Consider the following 18,429-nt stretch of genomic DNA (forward strand, 5'->3'; position numbering starts at 1 on the left):
TCGGCATTTATGTTTATTTTTTGCATCTAAAATTTCTAACTGCAGAGTGTCACTTGGAATTCTTGCTTTTCACAGGGTCAACAGTGACACATATTCAGAATTTGCATGATATACTATTATGTCTATATTCACAGGTACATATATGGCTGCACACACATTTTTACAGACGGTGCCAAATATGTCACTATGTTGATTTGTTGTCATTTAATATTTATGGATAGGTCACAATACGCTGGACACTGAGATGATCTTCTATTCAGAATTCAATATCCAGTGTCAAACCTACCTAATGAATTGCTCCTGATTTTAGGTTCGTGGTCAAAAAGCCTTCACATGTTAGGGCTTCCTTATGATTTTTCCAGATGTTACTAAGTAATTCTCACATTTTCATTTTGCAAGTCGGTTCTTTGTTGTGAGGATTTTCAGTTAGCATTTTGCTTACTGAAATCATGTACATTTAGGAAATATAAATGTGCCAACATTTGTAGTCATCCTTGTTGCCCTCCATTAAAAATACAGTTTTAAAAATGAGAGCCATCCAGTGGTGTTTTTTAACATCCATGTTGCATGGTATCCCTTTAGTACATAATTGTTTTTTATTTGTAAGCCTTGCTAAGTAAATTTATATTGAAATATTACTTAAACTTGATTTTTTAGTAATTAAATCCATATGATGTATCGTGGTCTACCATTAATACATACAATCTTTTGTTTTATCAAATAAATAATGATACTTTTTATATCTATGTGCAGAGTCCACAAGAGACAAAAATTACCATTAAAATCGAACTGAAAAATGGGGGAAAATCTCAATTGTTACACAAAGTCATCAATATTTTCTCTGTAATTTACATAGCCATCAATGTTACTCTCCTTCACATATGGGGAAAAAAGAGGTATGAAGAAATTAAGTTGTTTCACTAATGTCTCACCATAACTAGATAAATTAATGTCTCCCTACTTTAAAAAGCATTTCAAAGAGACTTGATCCTTTCTTTGTTAACACCTTCATGTATAAAAAGGAAACAAATTTTCTCCTTCCTTTCCTGAGGAACGTTATAATCTCCTCGTAGACCCCAGAAAGGCTTTGTTTTTATTAAAGACACGTGCTATAAAATACATGAAAATATTGGCAGAAGTGTTTTTATAATATCAGAAGGGTCTGCAGGCTGTTAATAAAATTTCCCACCAGGAGAATACAGAGTGGAGAAGATAAGACTAGACAAAATGAAAACCTATTCATGGGTGAGCCAAATTTAAACATTTGCTGGAACCCTGTGAAAACAGTGCCATTGGTTGCGATTTCCAAGATGTTTTGCAGTATCAAAGAGATAGTGCAAATACCTTTTACCAAAACTGTGACTCAATGAAATAAATCTATATTATAGTATATAATCATGTCTCAAAAGCCCACTATGAAAACCATCAACAATGGTTACCACTGCTTTATACCCTTATATAGTTCGAATTTCTAATGAGCACATTAATTATTTGTAATATAAAAATTAATTTCCACTATTTTTAAGCTTAATTTTGAGATTTCCACTTTGTGGATTATCTGGGTCAAATTTTATACTGCAATTAATTGCAATAAATTGAAATTAAGTGCTTTCCTTAGTTGCCCAATATTTTTCAGGACTCTCACCCCCAAAAACTATTTGTGTATTTTTATATCATAAATAAATTTTAATATTAGTTTGGGACAAACACAACAGGTTCCAAAAGCATTGTATTCTAACCTTGAATTTGTTAAGGAGCTATCTACTATTTTGAAGTTTACATGGATATCTCATAATTTAATTTAACTACACATGGATATCTCATAATTTAATGCTGTTCTTTTGTGATAAACATTAATATTCCCAGGTGTGCTAACAATATTTAGCTCTTGGTGCTTTACAAGACACTGAAAACATGACTTGATCACATTTAATTTGATTTCAATTAAAAAGCACTTAAGAAGTTTCTACTGAATTAGATTACACTGGATGTTTCTATAGAAGACACTTCATTATCTGAGGCAGCTTTAATTTAAAATGACCACAGAGAGTGAAAAATACTGTTCATTTTAATAAAATGGGCCAAATTCCATATCATTATTTCACAACTGCATGCTGTAGATTTTGGTGTATTAAATAAATGTACAGAGGCACTGGGAAAACATGTTATACTGAGCGCCTCATCACAGTTCACCCAAGTCAGAGCTAACCACGCAGCTTTTAAGTCTTAACAGAAACCAGAAATGCTGTGAAAAAAAATAATTAAAAATGAGGAGATGATATCAAGACACTGAGTGAAAATATTACGTTTTTACTAAATTTCTAAGTAGTCAGTTTTACACTAACTAAAAATGAAAATGAACTTCTGACTTAGGCAACATTAGCAAATAAAGACAAGGTACCACCAAACCACTGAACTTCCTGAAACACATTTCCCCTTTTAAACAAAGAACTACCTTAAGATCAAATTACTATGTATTCACAAACAGGACAAAAATCAGAACAAAAATTGTTTGTATTCCCAACACCATGTTAAACAATTTTCTAAAGAGTTATTATTTTACAAGTCCCAGTTTGTGTTAAAGTTTTAAAGGGAGAAAAGGATGATTGAAAACAAAAGGATGATTAAAAGCAAATGTCTCAAAGTCAGTTATGTTGTACTAAGCATAAACCACATGGCTAGCTTTCATTGGAAAGAACGCTGCAGATACATGTGGCATGTCCATTTCTGACATTTCAGGAATAAAAGCAACTCTGTGGATTGTGGTTAGTGATTAAGCACCAAGTGAACTTGATGTGTGTATGTTCTTGTATAGGAAAACCTGCAGCATTTTGAGCATTTCACACTTGTAACAATGTATTAGGCCTTCTAGAATTAATTGACCTAAAATCCAGTGATTCCACAATATATCTGTTGGATAATTAGAACTCTAAGGACCGACAAATAAAACACATTATTGAACTTTAGATCTTCAATCAAATATTTACAGCTGCAATTTGCAAAAATTATTTCCTTTTAAATTGGCATCATATCAAAGTCTGTGCAACTGATTTGAAGCATATAAGTATGATCAAAACCCTCCCCTAAAATTACCATTCAAGTCCAAAAACAATGATGTAACCTTTAAAACAATCTGCACCTGCTCTCACAGCCTAGGTGGGTCTCCTCTGAAGACAAATGAAATTTCATAATTCTAAGATTCCTTGAAAAGTCCATCTGACCTTGAGACCAAGAACAGCAGGGTGGGGGGAATAGTAACCTGGTTTAGTAACCAGCAGCTATAGATATCAGAGAATGTGCTTGTTGTCAATGATCATTGCTGAAATCTGTCTATACCACACTGGAACAATCAATTTTGTAAATGATTGCAATAATCAAGGAAATTGCCTAATTTATAAATCCTTGCATACAGCATTTTAATGGATTCCTCTATTTTAATGCTGATGCCTTCAAAGCTAAATGAATTGTTGTCCAGGCTGTCATTACACAAAATAATAAAAACATTCCGTCTGGTGTGGAAACCACATCTCATGGATATTCAGACCTTCAACCCATAATCACTCATTAGTGACTTCCATGAAAGTTTTGCACCGCTGAGCCTTTGGAAGAGCAAAGGAGCAAGCTTATTTGTGTCTGCATCTTTGTGGAAATCCCTGTTATAGTTTTGGAATTTGAACAAATTACCTGTCATTGAATTGTAATGCACTGGATGTGTCCCCCAGTTCTGACAGCCTCATACTGTAATAGTTTTCCTCTCTCTCTCCTTTTTATCTAATGCTGTGCCATTTTTTACCACCAAGCCTCAGAGTCAGCAGGCCCAGAAACACTGAACTCCCAGATTGTGCATCACATCAGCATGGATGATGCTGGATGCGCTGAAGCAAATGTGTGATGCCCCAACCCTTATGCTCCCACTAACCGGTAAATCTATGCAGTCTACCTGGAAACCCAGGCTGCACACTTAGCTCTATCCCTAAGCCCACCACACATAGATTGCTCTTCTCAGTTAAACCTTGGTGAATTGATTCCAGCCAATAGTGTGCTGTCAGTACTTTACTTACTGCTCAATCTCACTAACCTGACATTTATGGTGCACTGATTGGCCTCTGTCAGTGGTGCTGGTTGTAAATTCACTTTGAAAAGCTTTGTGTTAACAGCCTTCAACCAGGCTCCAAGAAGAGTACGAACAGGCAGCCTGACAATTGTTCGACCTCCTGCCCTTATTACAGTGAGTAAATCAGGGTTTGAGCCATTAGGCTGGAGCCTGGGGCCTACACAAAAAGGATTGACATGACGAAAGGTCAACCTCTGTCACACATGTGTAACAATTTGGATAATGGAATTCTGTAACTTATCTGAGTGAGGTGGCAAATGCTTACAAGGAAAAGTATATATTCTGCTCTGGCTTCTCTGGCTTTTATGCTAAGTACTTATACCGAAGTCTGTATTTCTTGTGTAAATATGCAAGGAATGTCTGAACTAATGAAATCTTGGGGTATATATGATCCTAAAAAGAATGAAAGAAAAAGAACGAAGCAGGCAGGCTCATAGTTGCTCTACACATAGGGTTCTTTAGCATAGCAAATGGTTTTTCCCATACTACCAGTGTATTAAATCCACCTTCTGAGACAAGAGGACTTTGATATTGTAGGCGTAATCCCCAGCTGAGTAATATGTAGTTTTTCATATTTGATCACAACAATTTTTAATCCATATTATACTAAAACTGTAAGTGATTTCTGGGTAACACAATAGATATTCTCAAATTAAAACTGCTTTAATTTACACAGTGAAATAAGAAGGTTGCCCTGCAGGCTTCTTGAGACCAGTGTTATCGTATGACATTTCCATCAGATCACTTGCTGCCAGGCAGTTACTGGGGAGGGCAGGTTTCATTTACCCACTAACCTCTGAGATTCTTTCTCTTTTTATACCTTACTTTTAAGTCAGTGTGGAAAAAGAAAAAAAAAATTACATGGTGTAAGAAAATATGCAGTTATGGGCCAGTAAATATTTGTGAATTATTTTCTTCATATTGACAAAATGCTATCAATAAAAGATGCAATTTGTAAAAAATAGATAAACTCAACTAATGAGAAAAATAGTCCTGTGGATACAGAACTCATCAGTCTTTATAAACTATTTGTAGCTAAAGCACTGTAGTGTCACATGCATGTTGGGATTAAACCTCACTGATGTGAGAATGTTCAAATGGCTGTTATAATTTTTTTTAAAGTAGAATTATTTTTGGACTTAGAAAACCAAGGGTGGCACTGTGCAGCATGATACATAAACCAAAAGGACCAGAACTTTAAATGGACATTTTCAAAGCAACTTAAAGTACTAAGTTTTGACTTTTAACACAATGCTGGAAACCATTCCAAGAGGCGGCAGATGGTTTTACAGTTTATGTAAAACTACAAAATGCTCACACTCTATCAAATGGGCACCACTATAAAAGACATCTTCAAATCAAATGAGGCAAAGCCAGAGAGATACACCAGCTGTTACTCTGCATAATTTAAAACATAATAGTAGCATTGCTATGGTTTATTTTTAAGGAGAAATTATTTGAATTTCACAAATTTGACCTATTCAAAACCAAACAGGCAGGCAGACTACTATATTAAATGATAAATTGCTGAAAAACATGATTTTTACTTCAATATAATTGCGACAACTACATAATTCTATTCCCTAGTGTTTTGGTGAATCACGCCAAAATGAGCCAAAGTCTATAAAACAGAATATGGAATATATAATTACAATACTATCACTGGGACAATTTTTAAATGATTCTAATTTAATTGAAAATGATTAATTTAAAATAATTTTTTCAACATCTAAATACATACAAGTGGGTACAGTAGTGTAAATATGAAATTGAGTCATTTATAGAAACATACATATATTTAAAATATGAAATCAATTCATTTTCTTCTAGAACCAACTACCTATGATGGTTTTGAAAAATAAACATTTAGCAATATGTAATATATTTTTAATATTGGTTTTCATTAATATATCTTGACTTAAGCTAAACAGTAATGATGAAAAATAGACCATTTGCTTAACAGCAAAACTCTTATTAAATCTAAAATATTATGGCACAAAACAAATCACAGAAAGGCTCACATTATGTTATCCCCCTTGATTTTCTAAAGAAAAATAATGAGGTTTTCCACATAGTGCAAATGAAAACGAGACACTCAAATTTACTCAGGCAAAGAGAAGACAGGTTCTGTAAAATTAAAGCCCTTTCTAGTATCTTAACTGTAATACTAACAAGTCACTACATTATTTCAATTAGCAGGATAATTTTTCTAGGGTGAAAATAAGTGCAATTTATTTTGTCATTCTTGCTAAAATTTCTTGTCAAGTCAGACACTGAGTTGAAAGGCCTGAGTAATTCTAGCCTATCTTAAACTGTAACCTTATTTTAAACTTCCGTATTTTATTCCAGTAGAATTTTAAGTATACACTGGGTACATTCCTCAGGTCCAGTCATATTAAATTCTGATGTTAAGCAGAAAGAGGAAACCATGTGCAACTAGATTAATTTATCTCAAGGGAAAGGGGGCACATTAATAATTGAGATAATGTTTTCATAAATGTTGGAATCAAATGTGCCTTTTCACTTCTTTATTGGAAAACACATTAGGATAAAATTATCTCATTCTCATCAATAAGACCTAATTGCTGAGAAAGATTGTTTTCTTTGGAAAATATTGAGAAAGATTTTATTTCATATTAAGTCCAAATAGCTAGAAATGTATCATGGATCCAAGTCTTGGAATAAATATATATAACCAAGGCAAGTCATTGTCTGATGCATCCTGTAATGTTTTGTTTTAAAGTATCTGAATGTATTATTGCTTAAAAAACACATTAAAATTCTGATTCCAAAAGACACTGGCAAAAATAAATGACTAATGATTTGGCTTTTAGCTTGTAATCTTCTTAAACTATAAAAAATAAAAAATTACCTTGGCTTATTGCAAAAAAAGAAAAAAAACTCTCTTGGAATTTCCCATAAACAACCTGAAGAGTCAAAACATATTGAATGTAATGAAATGATATTTAACTTTCTTTAAATTGTTGTATTTTGAAGAACTATGATTATACACAAAGAAAATATTAACTGAAAAAAATGATTACATGCTTACAAAGCAAACAAGCTCTCCATGGCTGATGTATATTAAATAACAAAAAGTCATTTTTCTACAAAGAAAATAGAGCTTTTAATGATTAAATAAAAGGAGTAACTAAGGTGAATCTGATTGTTTCTGCAATAAGCCTTCATGTGTATAATAAAGTACAACCTTACTAAAAACAATGAACTGTAAACTGAAACAAAAATCCATCATCTACTTGGAAACAGTGACGGGAAAAGATTAGCAATCCATTTATTGTACTGAAATAAAGATAAGTAACCCTGGTAAGATCCATCAGGACCTGAGTATTGAACTTGAAATAAAAAGACATTTCTTCATTAGTAAATGACTTGAAAAAATGTGCGGAAGACAAATGATTACAGTTGCCTTTTAAAATAAAATAATCATGATTCAACTGTTTTTAACATTTTTTTTTTTTGAGACGGAGCCTCGCTCTGTGGCCCGGGCAGGAGTGCAGTGGCCAGATCTGAGCTCACTGCAAGCCCCGCCTCCCGGGTTCACACCATTCTCCTGCCTCAGTCTCCCGAGTAGCTGGGACTACAGGCGCCCGCCACCTTGCCCGGCTAGTTTTTTGTATTTTTTAGTAGAGACGGGGTTTCACCATGTTAGCCAGGATGGTTTCGATCTCCTGACCTCGTGATCCACCCACCTCGGCCTCCCAAAGTGCTGGGATTACAGGCTTGAGCCACCGTGCCCGGCCTGTTTTTAATTTTTTAATACACTTTGTTGACTTGCTATTCTGGAAGACATCTAAAAGAATAAGTTTTTGAAATGGATAATTATTACATGAGTCATTAAACAATTATTGCCAAACATCTCCTATATACCTACAATGTATTCCACTTACTGATTCTAATATGAACAATATGATGATTTTTTTAAATTTCAGAATAAAATTTAGAAAGAATTAAAGAAAAGAACTAAAATTTAAGGAACAATCTAACATTTGGAATATTGTATTACAGAAAGAACTAAAAGTTAAAGAACAATGTAACATTTGGAATATTGTATTATAAATGTAACAATTCAAACAGTCATGTTTCATAAAAATAAATTATAATGCTTAAAAATTTTAAACCCATACTCTATATCTTAAAAATCATTATGCTAATAAAAATCTGAAACCTATTTTATAAGGTAAGTATTTTATTTTACAAATGGACACTGGCACTAAGTTACTGGCCCCAGTTAGTCGCATTTCATGTGATCTCCCAGGAGACTGACACATTTTGTATGGCTAAAGTTTTAATAGCCCTTCAATTCCCAAATGTATCTTATTCTAACTGTTGCTACAGATAATAAAAAAATAGATTATGCCCTGAATTTGGAGTTGGATCCTGTAGATCATACAAGCATACACCCAGCAAGTCTTTTTTCTAACAGAGAACCAACTCCAAGAACCACCCCAGCACACTCAACTCATATGCCCTGAACAATAGATAAAATTCACTTTATATCTACTGAAGTACCAAGAAAAAGAAAAACACTGGCTAAATTCCCCACTCTGTTCACTACAACAAAATTTTAACTTCATCAAGAACAAGTAAAGGTAGAAAAGAAAGGTTCCATAGTTTTCAGTGTTAATATACATTATTACAGTCTATATGTTTAGTGGCCTCCTGCCAACGTCCCAATCATTCAAAGCCTTCTGGGGGGGAAACCCACAATGAACTATGAGATTTTTTTTCATGTTTATGTCTTTGTCCCCTGGCACTCTAAAAATAGATAGGCATCAAAGTGCAATATAATAGTGTTCAGTTTTAACATATTCAGGTAGAGTAAATTTGTACTATTGAACAATTGCTGTACGATTTTCTTAGAAAAATATTGGCAGACCTTTAACTATATGATATTAGAGTTCCTAATAACACCACTGGAACATAAGAAGTACCTAAAAGTGTTTTATAAACTTTAAACCACATTGGAGGTTACAACTAATTAGTTAGAAACAAAAACCAAAATGTTTCCAAACCAGATGCTTTAAGCCGGGGCACTCCAGCAGATAACTATAGGGTAGGTAGCTCATTGGCTTCCATGTCCTTATTTTGGGCTGCTGGGCTGTTGACTCATACACTCAGCTCCTCCTCCATCAAAACAGGCTTTGCAGACACAGGCCTCAGGACCCATCCCCAATAGTCACGGGAGGGTTCTGGACACCAGGTCTGTTTTTCACACTGTATCTCCACGGCCTAATACAGTGCTGGTCAGAGTGGACACTCATCAAAACTTTGAGTGGATTAATAAGTCCCATGAGTTTTATTTAGTGAATATAAGGCAGCTCACAGTGAAAAAGATCATCTTGACAGGCCAGCAAGCCAAGTATGAGAAGCAATCTCTTGCAGAAATGACCCCATTAATGGAGCGCAGGGGTTCATGTCAACTTGGCCCCTGGCATTTAAGAAACTTGATTTTCTAGCTATTCCCACTTTATTATACCACTTGCCCAGTTAGTCAGATTTACATATTGCTTGAGGGTATGACTTCTGGCATCTTGTATTACATAAGCAACTTTCCTTGGATGGAGGTGTCTAAGATTGGTAGGAGGATTACCTAATGATAAGCATCTATCTCTTCAGAAGTGAACCTCAATAATCCACCATGACGTTTTGGGAGAAACCTCAGGCTGACATTTTTCAAATAGGTTATTTTAAAATAATTGCTTCAGGTAAGATTGTGCCATTAAAGTATTATCCTCAACTGGGTTACACCAAAGTACTCAGTGTTCCCACGTTCTGATTTTCCATCTTGATGAAGATTACATAATTTCCGTTCATCAGAGAAGCAGCGGAATTTGTGATTTCTGATTCCCAATATAATTTGCCTACTTTGGGTCCTTTGAAAGTTGTGAAACACGTGGTCTCTCACGTTCAACACTGACAAAATTGTTTTTATCTGAGAATAAAACAATTCTCAGATTGGGGCCAGTCTCTCCTTCCTCCCCTCTATGCTTCTGTTCCTTTCTGCTCACTACACAGAAACACACTGGAAGCGCTTGGAATGGGACATAAAGGTCACCCAGCTCAAACATTCTAATGCCCACCCTCCTCTATTCCATCTTCTCAGCCGTTTTCTCTTTTTCTCAAAGTTCAGAGAGACCAACAGTCAAATCCATTCTAGCTGGAATGGAGGCAGGTTAAGGTGACTCTGTCTTCAGACACCTGTAGGCTCTGTTTCCCTGGCTATCGTGTCAGCCCCAGCTCTGTTAGCCTCCTTACTGCAGGTGCTTCAGACACCAGGCATCTACATACAGGACCAGAGAAATCTATTCTCCGCTACCCTCCGGGGGCCAAGGGAGGCTCTCTTCGCAGTTGCCATCGCCAAAGGCCAGGCTCCCTGCCGGCCAAGGCTCCTGCTGGGTGGCGAGGCACTGTGCAGCGGGCCACTTACCTCCCAGAGATGCTGCGTGTTCCTCACGGCGCCTGCCTGCACCTTCTCTGGGGGCAGAAGCACGCCTTGGAAAGGTCCAATCCAGGTGCCTTGCTGGATCCTCTGCGCCGCGCAGATGCCGTAGGCCAGGCCGGGCACTGTACTGGTGCAGAGGCACACCTCTCGAGGCAGGTCCCGCAGCCACTCCGGCAGCTCCGGCGGGGGTGCGGCGGCCGCAGCGCTGCTGGTGCCCACGAGCCGGCGCAGCGAGTGCAGTGGCCCGTGCATAGGGCACTCGCCGTTGCGGTTGTCCGCGCACATATCGCAACCTGCGGGAGACAAGAAGGAGGAAGGGAAGGGAGCAGGTTAATCCGGCCGCTCCGAGCGGACCATCTTTGAGGAAACTCCCGAGACAACAGCATCACCGCCCGCCTGGGTAAGCCACCTTCGAGGAAGGTGACGCCTTGGGGGCATCGAAGCAACTCAGAGGAGGAGGAGAAGAGAACCCGCGCCGCTCCCTTGGAATTCGCCGAGCCCAGATCTGCCTGGTACCGGGCCAGGACTCTAGGCTCCCCAAAAAGCCTTCGGATCTGGGTGCAGATAGCATGTCCGCTCTCCACGGAACCGACAGTTCCAGACTTCTCCTTCCCGTTTCAGTCTCTCTGCATCTCTCCCTCTGTCTCTGTCTCTCTTTGTCTCTCTCTTCCCCACTGTATCTCGTTCCTTCTGACCCTTTCGCCCATTCCTAAGGTTTCTATCCGGAGTTTCAGGATGTGTTTATCCTTGTATTGCTGGGAAAAAAAGCCCGTCTCTTGCCCCATCTGCTATCTCGAAGAGATTCTATACTGGTCGTCTGGGTATTTAGCTTTCCTCTTTTTACAATTACACAGGAGACGATTTAAAATCACCGGACGAGGAGGGGGAGTCTATCGCGGGTGCCATTCACACTTCCTTCGATCCACAGACTCGGAATCTTCCTGGACTACCTCCCAAACGCCCACGGGACAGGGCAGAGCAGGCCTGCAGCCCAGCAGAGCAGGAGCTGCAGCCCCAGGACTCCAAGGGCGCGCCCGCACTGGGGTCCCTCAAGCGACCAGTCAGTTCTCCCCCAGGCACTGAAGCAGGGCGGGGACAGGTGGGGCAGGGTGGGAGACGGGGGTGCTGTTCTGGAGGGTTTGGTGTGCACGCTCTTCCTAGGCACCGGAAAGAAACGAATAGCAAATTTAACGGTCAGCGTAATTGTTAGAGAAGGCACCAACTCCTGCCCCGACGGCTGTTCTCCAGGCTAAACGCGATTCTGTCTTGCTATGCAATGGGTGAAGCTGTTGATGAAGCTCTCTCTCTGACACTCCCTAGAGCAGCCTGCGCGAGAGGGACCCCCACCCTCCGGGTCGGGCGGTAGTGGGCGCCCAGTATCCCTCCACTCGAACTGGGCGGGAAGGGGGCAGACGGCCACGGGAAACAGAGCCTGTGGCGACTGCGCTGTCGGATCGCAGCGCCCTCCGGGTTATTAATGGGCCTGGAGGAGCCGCCGTGTCTGCGCCTCAGCGCTGAGGGCCTGCCCCGAGAAGGTGGCCGCGGCGCCCGCCGGCGCGACCCAGCCTCCTTGGTCCAGCTTCCCTGAGGAGCCACGGCGACCCCGCGCAAGTGTCAGGCCTATGGCACTGGGCCTGACACCTGGCGAGTCCCGCCTGGCGGACACGGTGAAAGCTGACCACCGGTGGATGTGCCAGCGCGGGACGGCGGGTGGCCCTCGGGGCATCGAGGCACCGGCCGTAGGCCTTGGCCGCAGCCAGGCCTGGTGGATCACCCTGGATGTGCCCTATCTGCGCTGAAATGGCCGAAACGCCCGAGAAACTTGTGAGTCCGTATGGAACTTTTGTGTAAGGAACACCTAATTGCAACCCAGCACGGTAAGGGAACCCTCGATTTGCCATTTGCTTCACAGCAAAGGAGGGCTGACTATGTAAGCATCCTGTCTCACTGGAGAGGGCTCCAGCCAGCCAAGCCTTCCCTTCAGTCAGCAGCTACTCCTCCACTCCTCCCAAGAGAGCTGAAGAATTAGGGTCGCAAGCTTCTCAGAAATGTCCCCAGACCTCTGAGGTGAAAAGCAACAACTTGTTTCCCAAAGTAGAGAAGTGTCCATGCTGCTGGGTCTCCCTCACACAAATGCCCTCTTCTGTCCCTCCTCTACCAGCAACACGAACTGTTGTTAAAATTCTTCCAGACTCTGCTTTTGACCCCAGGGCCTGGATGGAGTATTCTCACACTTATCCATATGTCAGCCCCTCTGAAACACACACACTTCACACACCCTCTCAAGCTTATTGATTGTGAAAATAAAAACTTCAAGACATTTTGGGAATTACGAAAGACAATAAACACAATTACAGTGCACACTATGTGTCAGACACCTGTCTGGAACCAACAACCAACATATTATCTCAGTATCATGATTCCCATTCTGCAGATAAAGCAATTTCCAAGCACTGTTACTCCACCAAGAACCAGAAGCTAGAAAGTGACAGAGAAAGGATTCATAGTCAAAGCTGCCTGACTGCAAGGCCTCTAAACCCAGAGATTTTTAAAAGACTAATGAAAGCTGGGAGAATTTAACATTCAAACTCATGACTCAATTGAATTGAAATATTTCACTGAAGTAACTCTTTGGGGGCCATGAAAATTGCTGTAGCATGATTGAGTTATAGAGGTTTCCCTCTTTCCCACACTCTTGTGTTTTCAGACATTAAAGAGAATGGATAGGAAAATACATAGATAATGTCTATAATTTTGAATTTTACTGTCTGACCTCAGAGACAGCCTTTCAGCACCTTTGCAAAAATAGCTAAAAGCAAATGACAATAAGCAAAGGCAATATGCCCATGGAAATAGAAATAAGTCACTCCAGGGAGTTGCTTAACTGATTTTTTTTTCTGCTCAACTCAATGATGCAAATGGTGAGAAGCAAGTGTGTTTAGTATTCATTCCCTAGCAGCTTGTACCAGAGATTGTCAACTTCCAACATGGTTCTCCACACGTCATCCCATCAACTACATCAGCACAGGTACCACTACCCTCATAGACAAAAAGCACACTTCTAATATTTGTAATGCATGATAATAAAACTGTGGCTAAGGCCTTTCTCCAAGAAGTCCTCTAAAGCCGTCTTCAACTTATTGTTTTATTTGTCTCCATAAAAAGTTGAAAACCTGAATAGTAGCATTATGCTACTATTAAGAGTGAACAACTGAGGCTCTCCCAATATCTAGAAGACTACCTGTGTGTTAGGTCCACAGCAGGCTAGACAAAGTCAATCAACTGTAATTAGTTCACCCAACAAAAGTCTTCTTAATTTGTCAACCACTTCATGCTATATCAAAAAATTCTGCCAGAAAAGTTGACCAACTGCCATCAAGATACATGTTACATTCCAATGTTATTTTTTAATACACAAAATTCCCCCACCTGAAACATTTGGGTTCTAACTTATGTCTGAGTCTCAGAGTAGCTTGAGGATATTAAAAACAAGTAACATTTCTTGGGGTTGACAAATATGCTCAAGACAAACATTCTAGCAGAGTATAAACACCTACATGAAAAGGTTTGAAAGAGAAGTAGGCTATATGCCCAAACTATGTATAAATGTATATATGTCATTATATTACATATACACACACACAGCATTCCAGGGCAAGCAATACATAACACAACTACTTAGGTTCCTAACAAGGAAGCAAGTAAGTGTTCATACTTTCTCTTAAAATCAGGGGAAGAGTTTTTGTACAAGTTCATAATTGTTATTCATAAATAATTTTTTTACATTTCTGAGAGATACTTTCATATGGTCTAAGCAACACACTTTGAAATGCCATTTTAGCATTAGGTAATATAAGAGACCATGATTTCTTTTCTATCTTGAATAAATCTGTCAATGGTCCTGTTTAAGGGTAAGAAAGGTGCTGTCATTAGGTTACAGACTTGTTCACCTACTGGCATCAGAAGGCCAGGCCAAGTGCAGCTAAGAGCAGACTTTCACTCTTAATTTCCTATCCTTCTGTATTGTTTCAATGTCTTTAAAGTGCAATAGATTTTTACAATATATCTATTTTAAGGTAAAAGCAGCAAAGCAGACCATGGTTTTCTTTTCTGGAATTTCATTTCTCGTTCTAGGAAAGGTGAAATATAAAACGCTTCCGGGCTTTTGGCGTGTGGAGAGGCCAACAGTCACGTGTAGGTGCGCGGGGAGTGCGCGCTACACCACATCTTCACTCCCCAGTACCTGCCCGAGGCCTTCGCTGGCTCTCACCCACCCTGTACGTAGGAAATCAAGGAGTAGGTGAAAAGCTTGCTTCCCCGCCTGGGCGGCACTACCCACCCGGGCTGTAAATCCTCCCCTACCGCCGCCAAGGTCGCGGCCCTCAATCCCACAGGCCGAGACCTGGGGGGCCGGCGCCCATCGAACCCAGCCAAGCGACGAGGACCCGGGAGTGTGCAGCCTGCTGGCAATGCCGCGTGCGCCCTGGGCGGGGAGGGGCGTGGGGGCTGGGCAGCCGGGCAGAGGGTAGGCAGGCAGAGTGCCCGGACCCGAACCTCCCGCGTGGGGTTCACGCCCCTGGGGCTCCAGCCTGCGCTCCCCCCACTGCCTTCTCGAGATATAGGCTAGATGGGATGGCTGAGGGGGAGCGATGGGCGGGGTGGGGCGCCCAGGCCTCAGGGCCGAAGGCTGAATTTTGAAGGTCCCACCCCGCTCCTGCCCACGAAAAGCTCTCTTCTAACATGAGGCGTGGCCGCCGACACCACCCACGATCCGACGTCCCCACTGCACCCCGCCACCCACCCGGCCCTCCTCCTCCACCCGGCAGGGGTCTTCCAAGCCCCGGGAGAGGGTCTAGAAGTAGATCCAGAGGCGAGGCAGGTTTGCCTGGCCGCTGGAAGGGAAGTCAATTGATTGCAGTCTCCACCCTGCGGAGCGGCCCAGCTCGTGGGAATCCTCTCAGGAACTCTCCCTCTAGGCGAATTTAAAGCTCCCGGCGAATCGCAAAAGCTCTAGGCGTTCTTTGCCCTGCCTGGCTGCCGGCCTGGCCCTGGGACCAAGAGGGAGAGACAAAAGGAGGAGGGCAAGAAGGTGGGAGGGAGAAAATGTGGGTCTTATTTGTCTTCCGATGACTGTATTAATAAATTAAATGGGAGCGCCAGTTTGTGAGGGTGAGAGAATATTGCGCGGAGATAAACCTCGCCGGCCCCTGCCCCTGCGAGGCTGCCATATACAATGCGGAGATGATGAATAGGAGCCGCGAGAGGAGATCGAAGCGGGTCTGGGCTGGCTCCACTCTCTCCTACAAAACTATAGGGCAATTAATTGTGGCTTGTCCCCTCATCCTTCATCTCCTGGTGGCACATATCGATGGAGATTACTGCTGATGGACCATTTTATCACCTTAAATAAACAGTCGCCACCTCTTCTAACCTCAATCTAATATATGGCTCTGTGTTCGGTTTCAGGGCGCTAGATAACGAAAGATGTAAAATAGCTAAATCATGTGTGTTCCGGGATGAGGCTGGGCTTACACACACACACATACACAGAGAGAGAGAGAGAAAGAGAGAGAGAGAGAGAGAGAGAGAGAGAGAGAGAGAGAGAGAGAGAGAGAGAGAGAGAGAGAGAAACAAAAGCCCACGCACTGAAGCCAAAGCTTCCTCCCACCCGGACGGTGTCTGAAATCTAAGGTGCTCGCTGGTCTTTGATAGAGGAGGCGCAGGGCAGAAGGGGCGCAGCGGACGTTCCCGGTAGCACGAGAAGCCTGCTGGTGTGCCACAGGGCTCGAAGTTGCCCAAACAGGACCTGCGTTTTCCACCTGGGTGGGGAGGGATTAGGGAAGGTCAGAAAACACTCGCCCTCCTTTATCCCTTTCCTTGACCCCTTAGCAAGCAACCGGACAAACCAGTGTTAGGCCCAGACTTCATTTTCTCTCCCCAGCCCCTCTCCCTAAACCGTTGGAAAGCGTGGCATTCCCAGTAAGGGAGCCTCAAGCCCTGCTCCCACACCCATGCACACAACGGCGCTGTTTCCAGCACTGTTCCCTGCGCAGGAGGGTTCCAGTAAATCCCCAACTGGGAAAGTTGCAAGGTGGTCCAACTCTCCCCTGAGACACCCAAAGTGGCTCAGTTCCCGCCTCCCGCCCAGGTCCTAGGGAAGCACATCTTCACAAAAAAGGCATGAAAAACTAATGGGTTCTGCTGAGAGAACAACCGAGATGCTCCTCAGACATGCCAGGCGCACCCGTGACTGTCTCTCTGTACTTTTCAAGAGTAAGTGACAATGTTTCAGGCAACACACCAGCTCCCAGAACCCGGGAAGAGGCCACTCCGATGAAGCCTGACTAAATCAATGACTTCAGGCAGCCCAGCAGCAAATGAGGGCAGAAATATTAGAGGGGGAAGGAAGGGCCCTATCCCCCATTTATATCGCAGGAGGCGCCACTTGATTTTTAAGAGAAGGCAGCAGCAGCAAAGCATTCAGAGCTTTGGTGGAAAGCGTACTTCAGTCACAGGGTAAACTGATACGGAGTTAGTAATATATTGGAGAAGCTCACCCAGGCTAGCTTGCAGTTTCTGCTGTTTTAAAATCTTTTAGACCGAAAGAGAGCTACAAGCCCCGTCATTGTAACATTTGTCATAGATGCCAATAAAGTTTCAAGGTGAAACTAGTGTTCCTTAGTTCTTTTCTTACAGAGCAATGATATGCATTGCTTATCCTAGGCAAAAAGTTACTTCGCTATAAGGGAAGGGAGAAGTAAGGAGGCACCCCCTGACCCACCCTGCCCTTTTTATTTCGCCTTGTGAGAAAACGAAAAAACAACTCAATACCTATCCTTTTAAGCATGAAGTAAGAAAACGAAGCAATGCTAAGTGGTCACTTCACAGAATTCTTTTAGAGGGATATGACAAAAAAAAAAAAAAAAAAAACTAAAAGAAAAACTAGGGAAATCTATACATGTTAAATTAATAGGAGCTTCTCTCTGCCTCCACCCCCACTCACATACAACTCAAGAATGAGGAGACGCTTCTGTTTTTCACAGCCTTTCAATAACCATTATGCCAACTTCCCCTGCCAAAGGAAATGACTTTCCCAGTATTTGTATTTCTGACTTGTTTTAAGCCCCTATGTAGATTAAACTCAATCACGTTTTATCTTTGTAAAAGTATATCCCATGGCTTCAAATGAGTGCCTAAGCTTACTTGTCCAGAGAAGCTCCTGGAAGAATGGGAGATCTGGTCTCCCAGCATTACACGGCGGTATCTCAGCTTTTTATTTTCTTTCTCAATTGCCCTTTAATTAGTGAGCAACGTGGGGTGTAACTCTAACAGGACAATCTAATTTTCTTTTTCTTTTGTCTTTTCCCCTGCACTTCACACACTGAAACAATCTAGTTGGCTCAACAGGAGATATGAGAAGATTAATACAACATAAATCATTTAAATAAAATTGTAATTTATTTTCTCCAACCAGAGAAAAAAGTTATCCAGACAATAAACTGGTTCAATACTCATATATTAATTAGGAATCTATCCTAATTCTTTCTCGGATTAGACTAAGTTTTCTCTGGTGAAAATGTATTAAATCTTCAGACTGCATTGTAAACAGTAAGGAGCTCAGCACACAGCCAGGGATTTGGGGTGTACTGCTGGTGACTTCTCTAACATATATTTAATTCAGAAGTGAAACTGCAAGATTGATGAAGCAATCTCAGCCTGCAATGGCTATATTTCACTTAGCAGTAAGACATGCCTTTTCCAAGGCACTTTAAAAGTCTCTATTTCACAATTTAAAATAATTGCTTCAAAAACACACATTCAAGAAATTCAGTAGGAGATAAGTATTTTTTGA

At 41.3% G+C, this 18,429-nt stretch overlaps 1 protein-coding gene across 1 annotated transcript in view; it reads right to left on the reverse strand.

Annotated features, from left to right (window-relative positions):
* PRDM6 (PR/SET domain 6) overlaps window positions 1-18,429 on the reverse strand; it is a 112,762-nt gene that overhangs the window by 91,394 nt on the left and 2,939 nt on the right. Inside the window, exon 3 of the mRNA XM_030926759.1 lies at window positions 10,563-10,870. Coding sequence (XP_030782619.1) covers window positions 10,563-10,870 — 308 coding nt within the window. The remainder of the gene's footprint in view (window positions 1-10,562; window positions 10,871-18,429) is intronic.

The sequence above is a fragment of the Rhinopithecus roxellana genome, chromosome 3 (genome assembly GCF_007565055.1).
Source record: "Rhinopithecus roxellana isolate Shanxi Qingling chromosome 3, ASM756505v1, whole genome shotgun sequence".
Taxonomy (NCBI): domain Eukaryota; kingdom Metazoa; phylum Chordata; class Mammalia; order Primates; family Cercopithecidae; genus Rhinopithecus; species Rhinopithecus roxellana.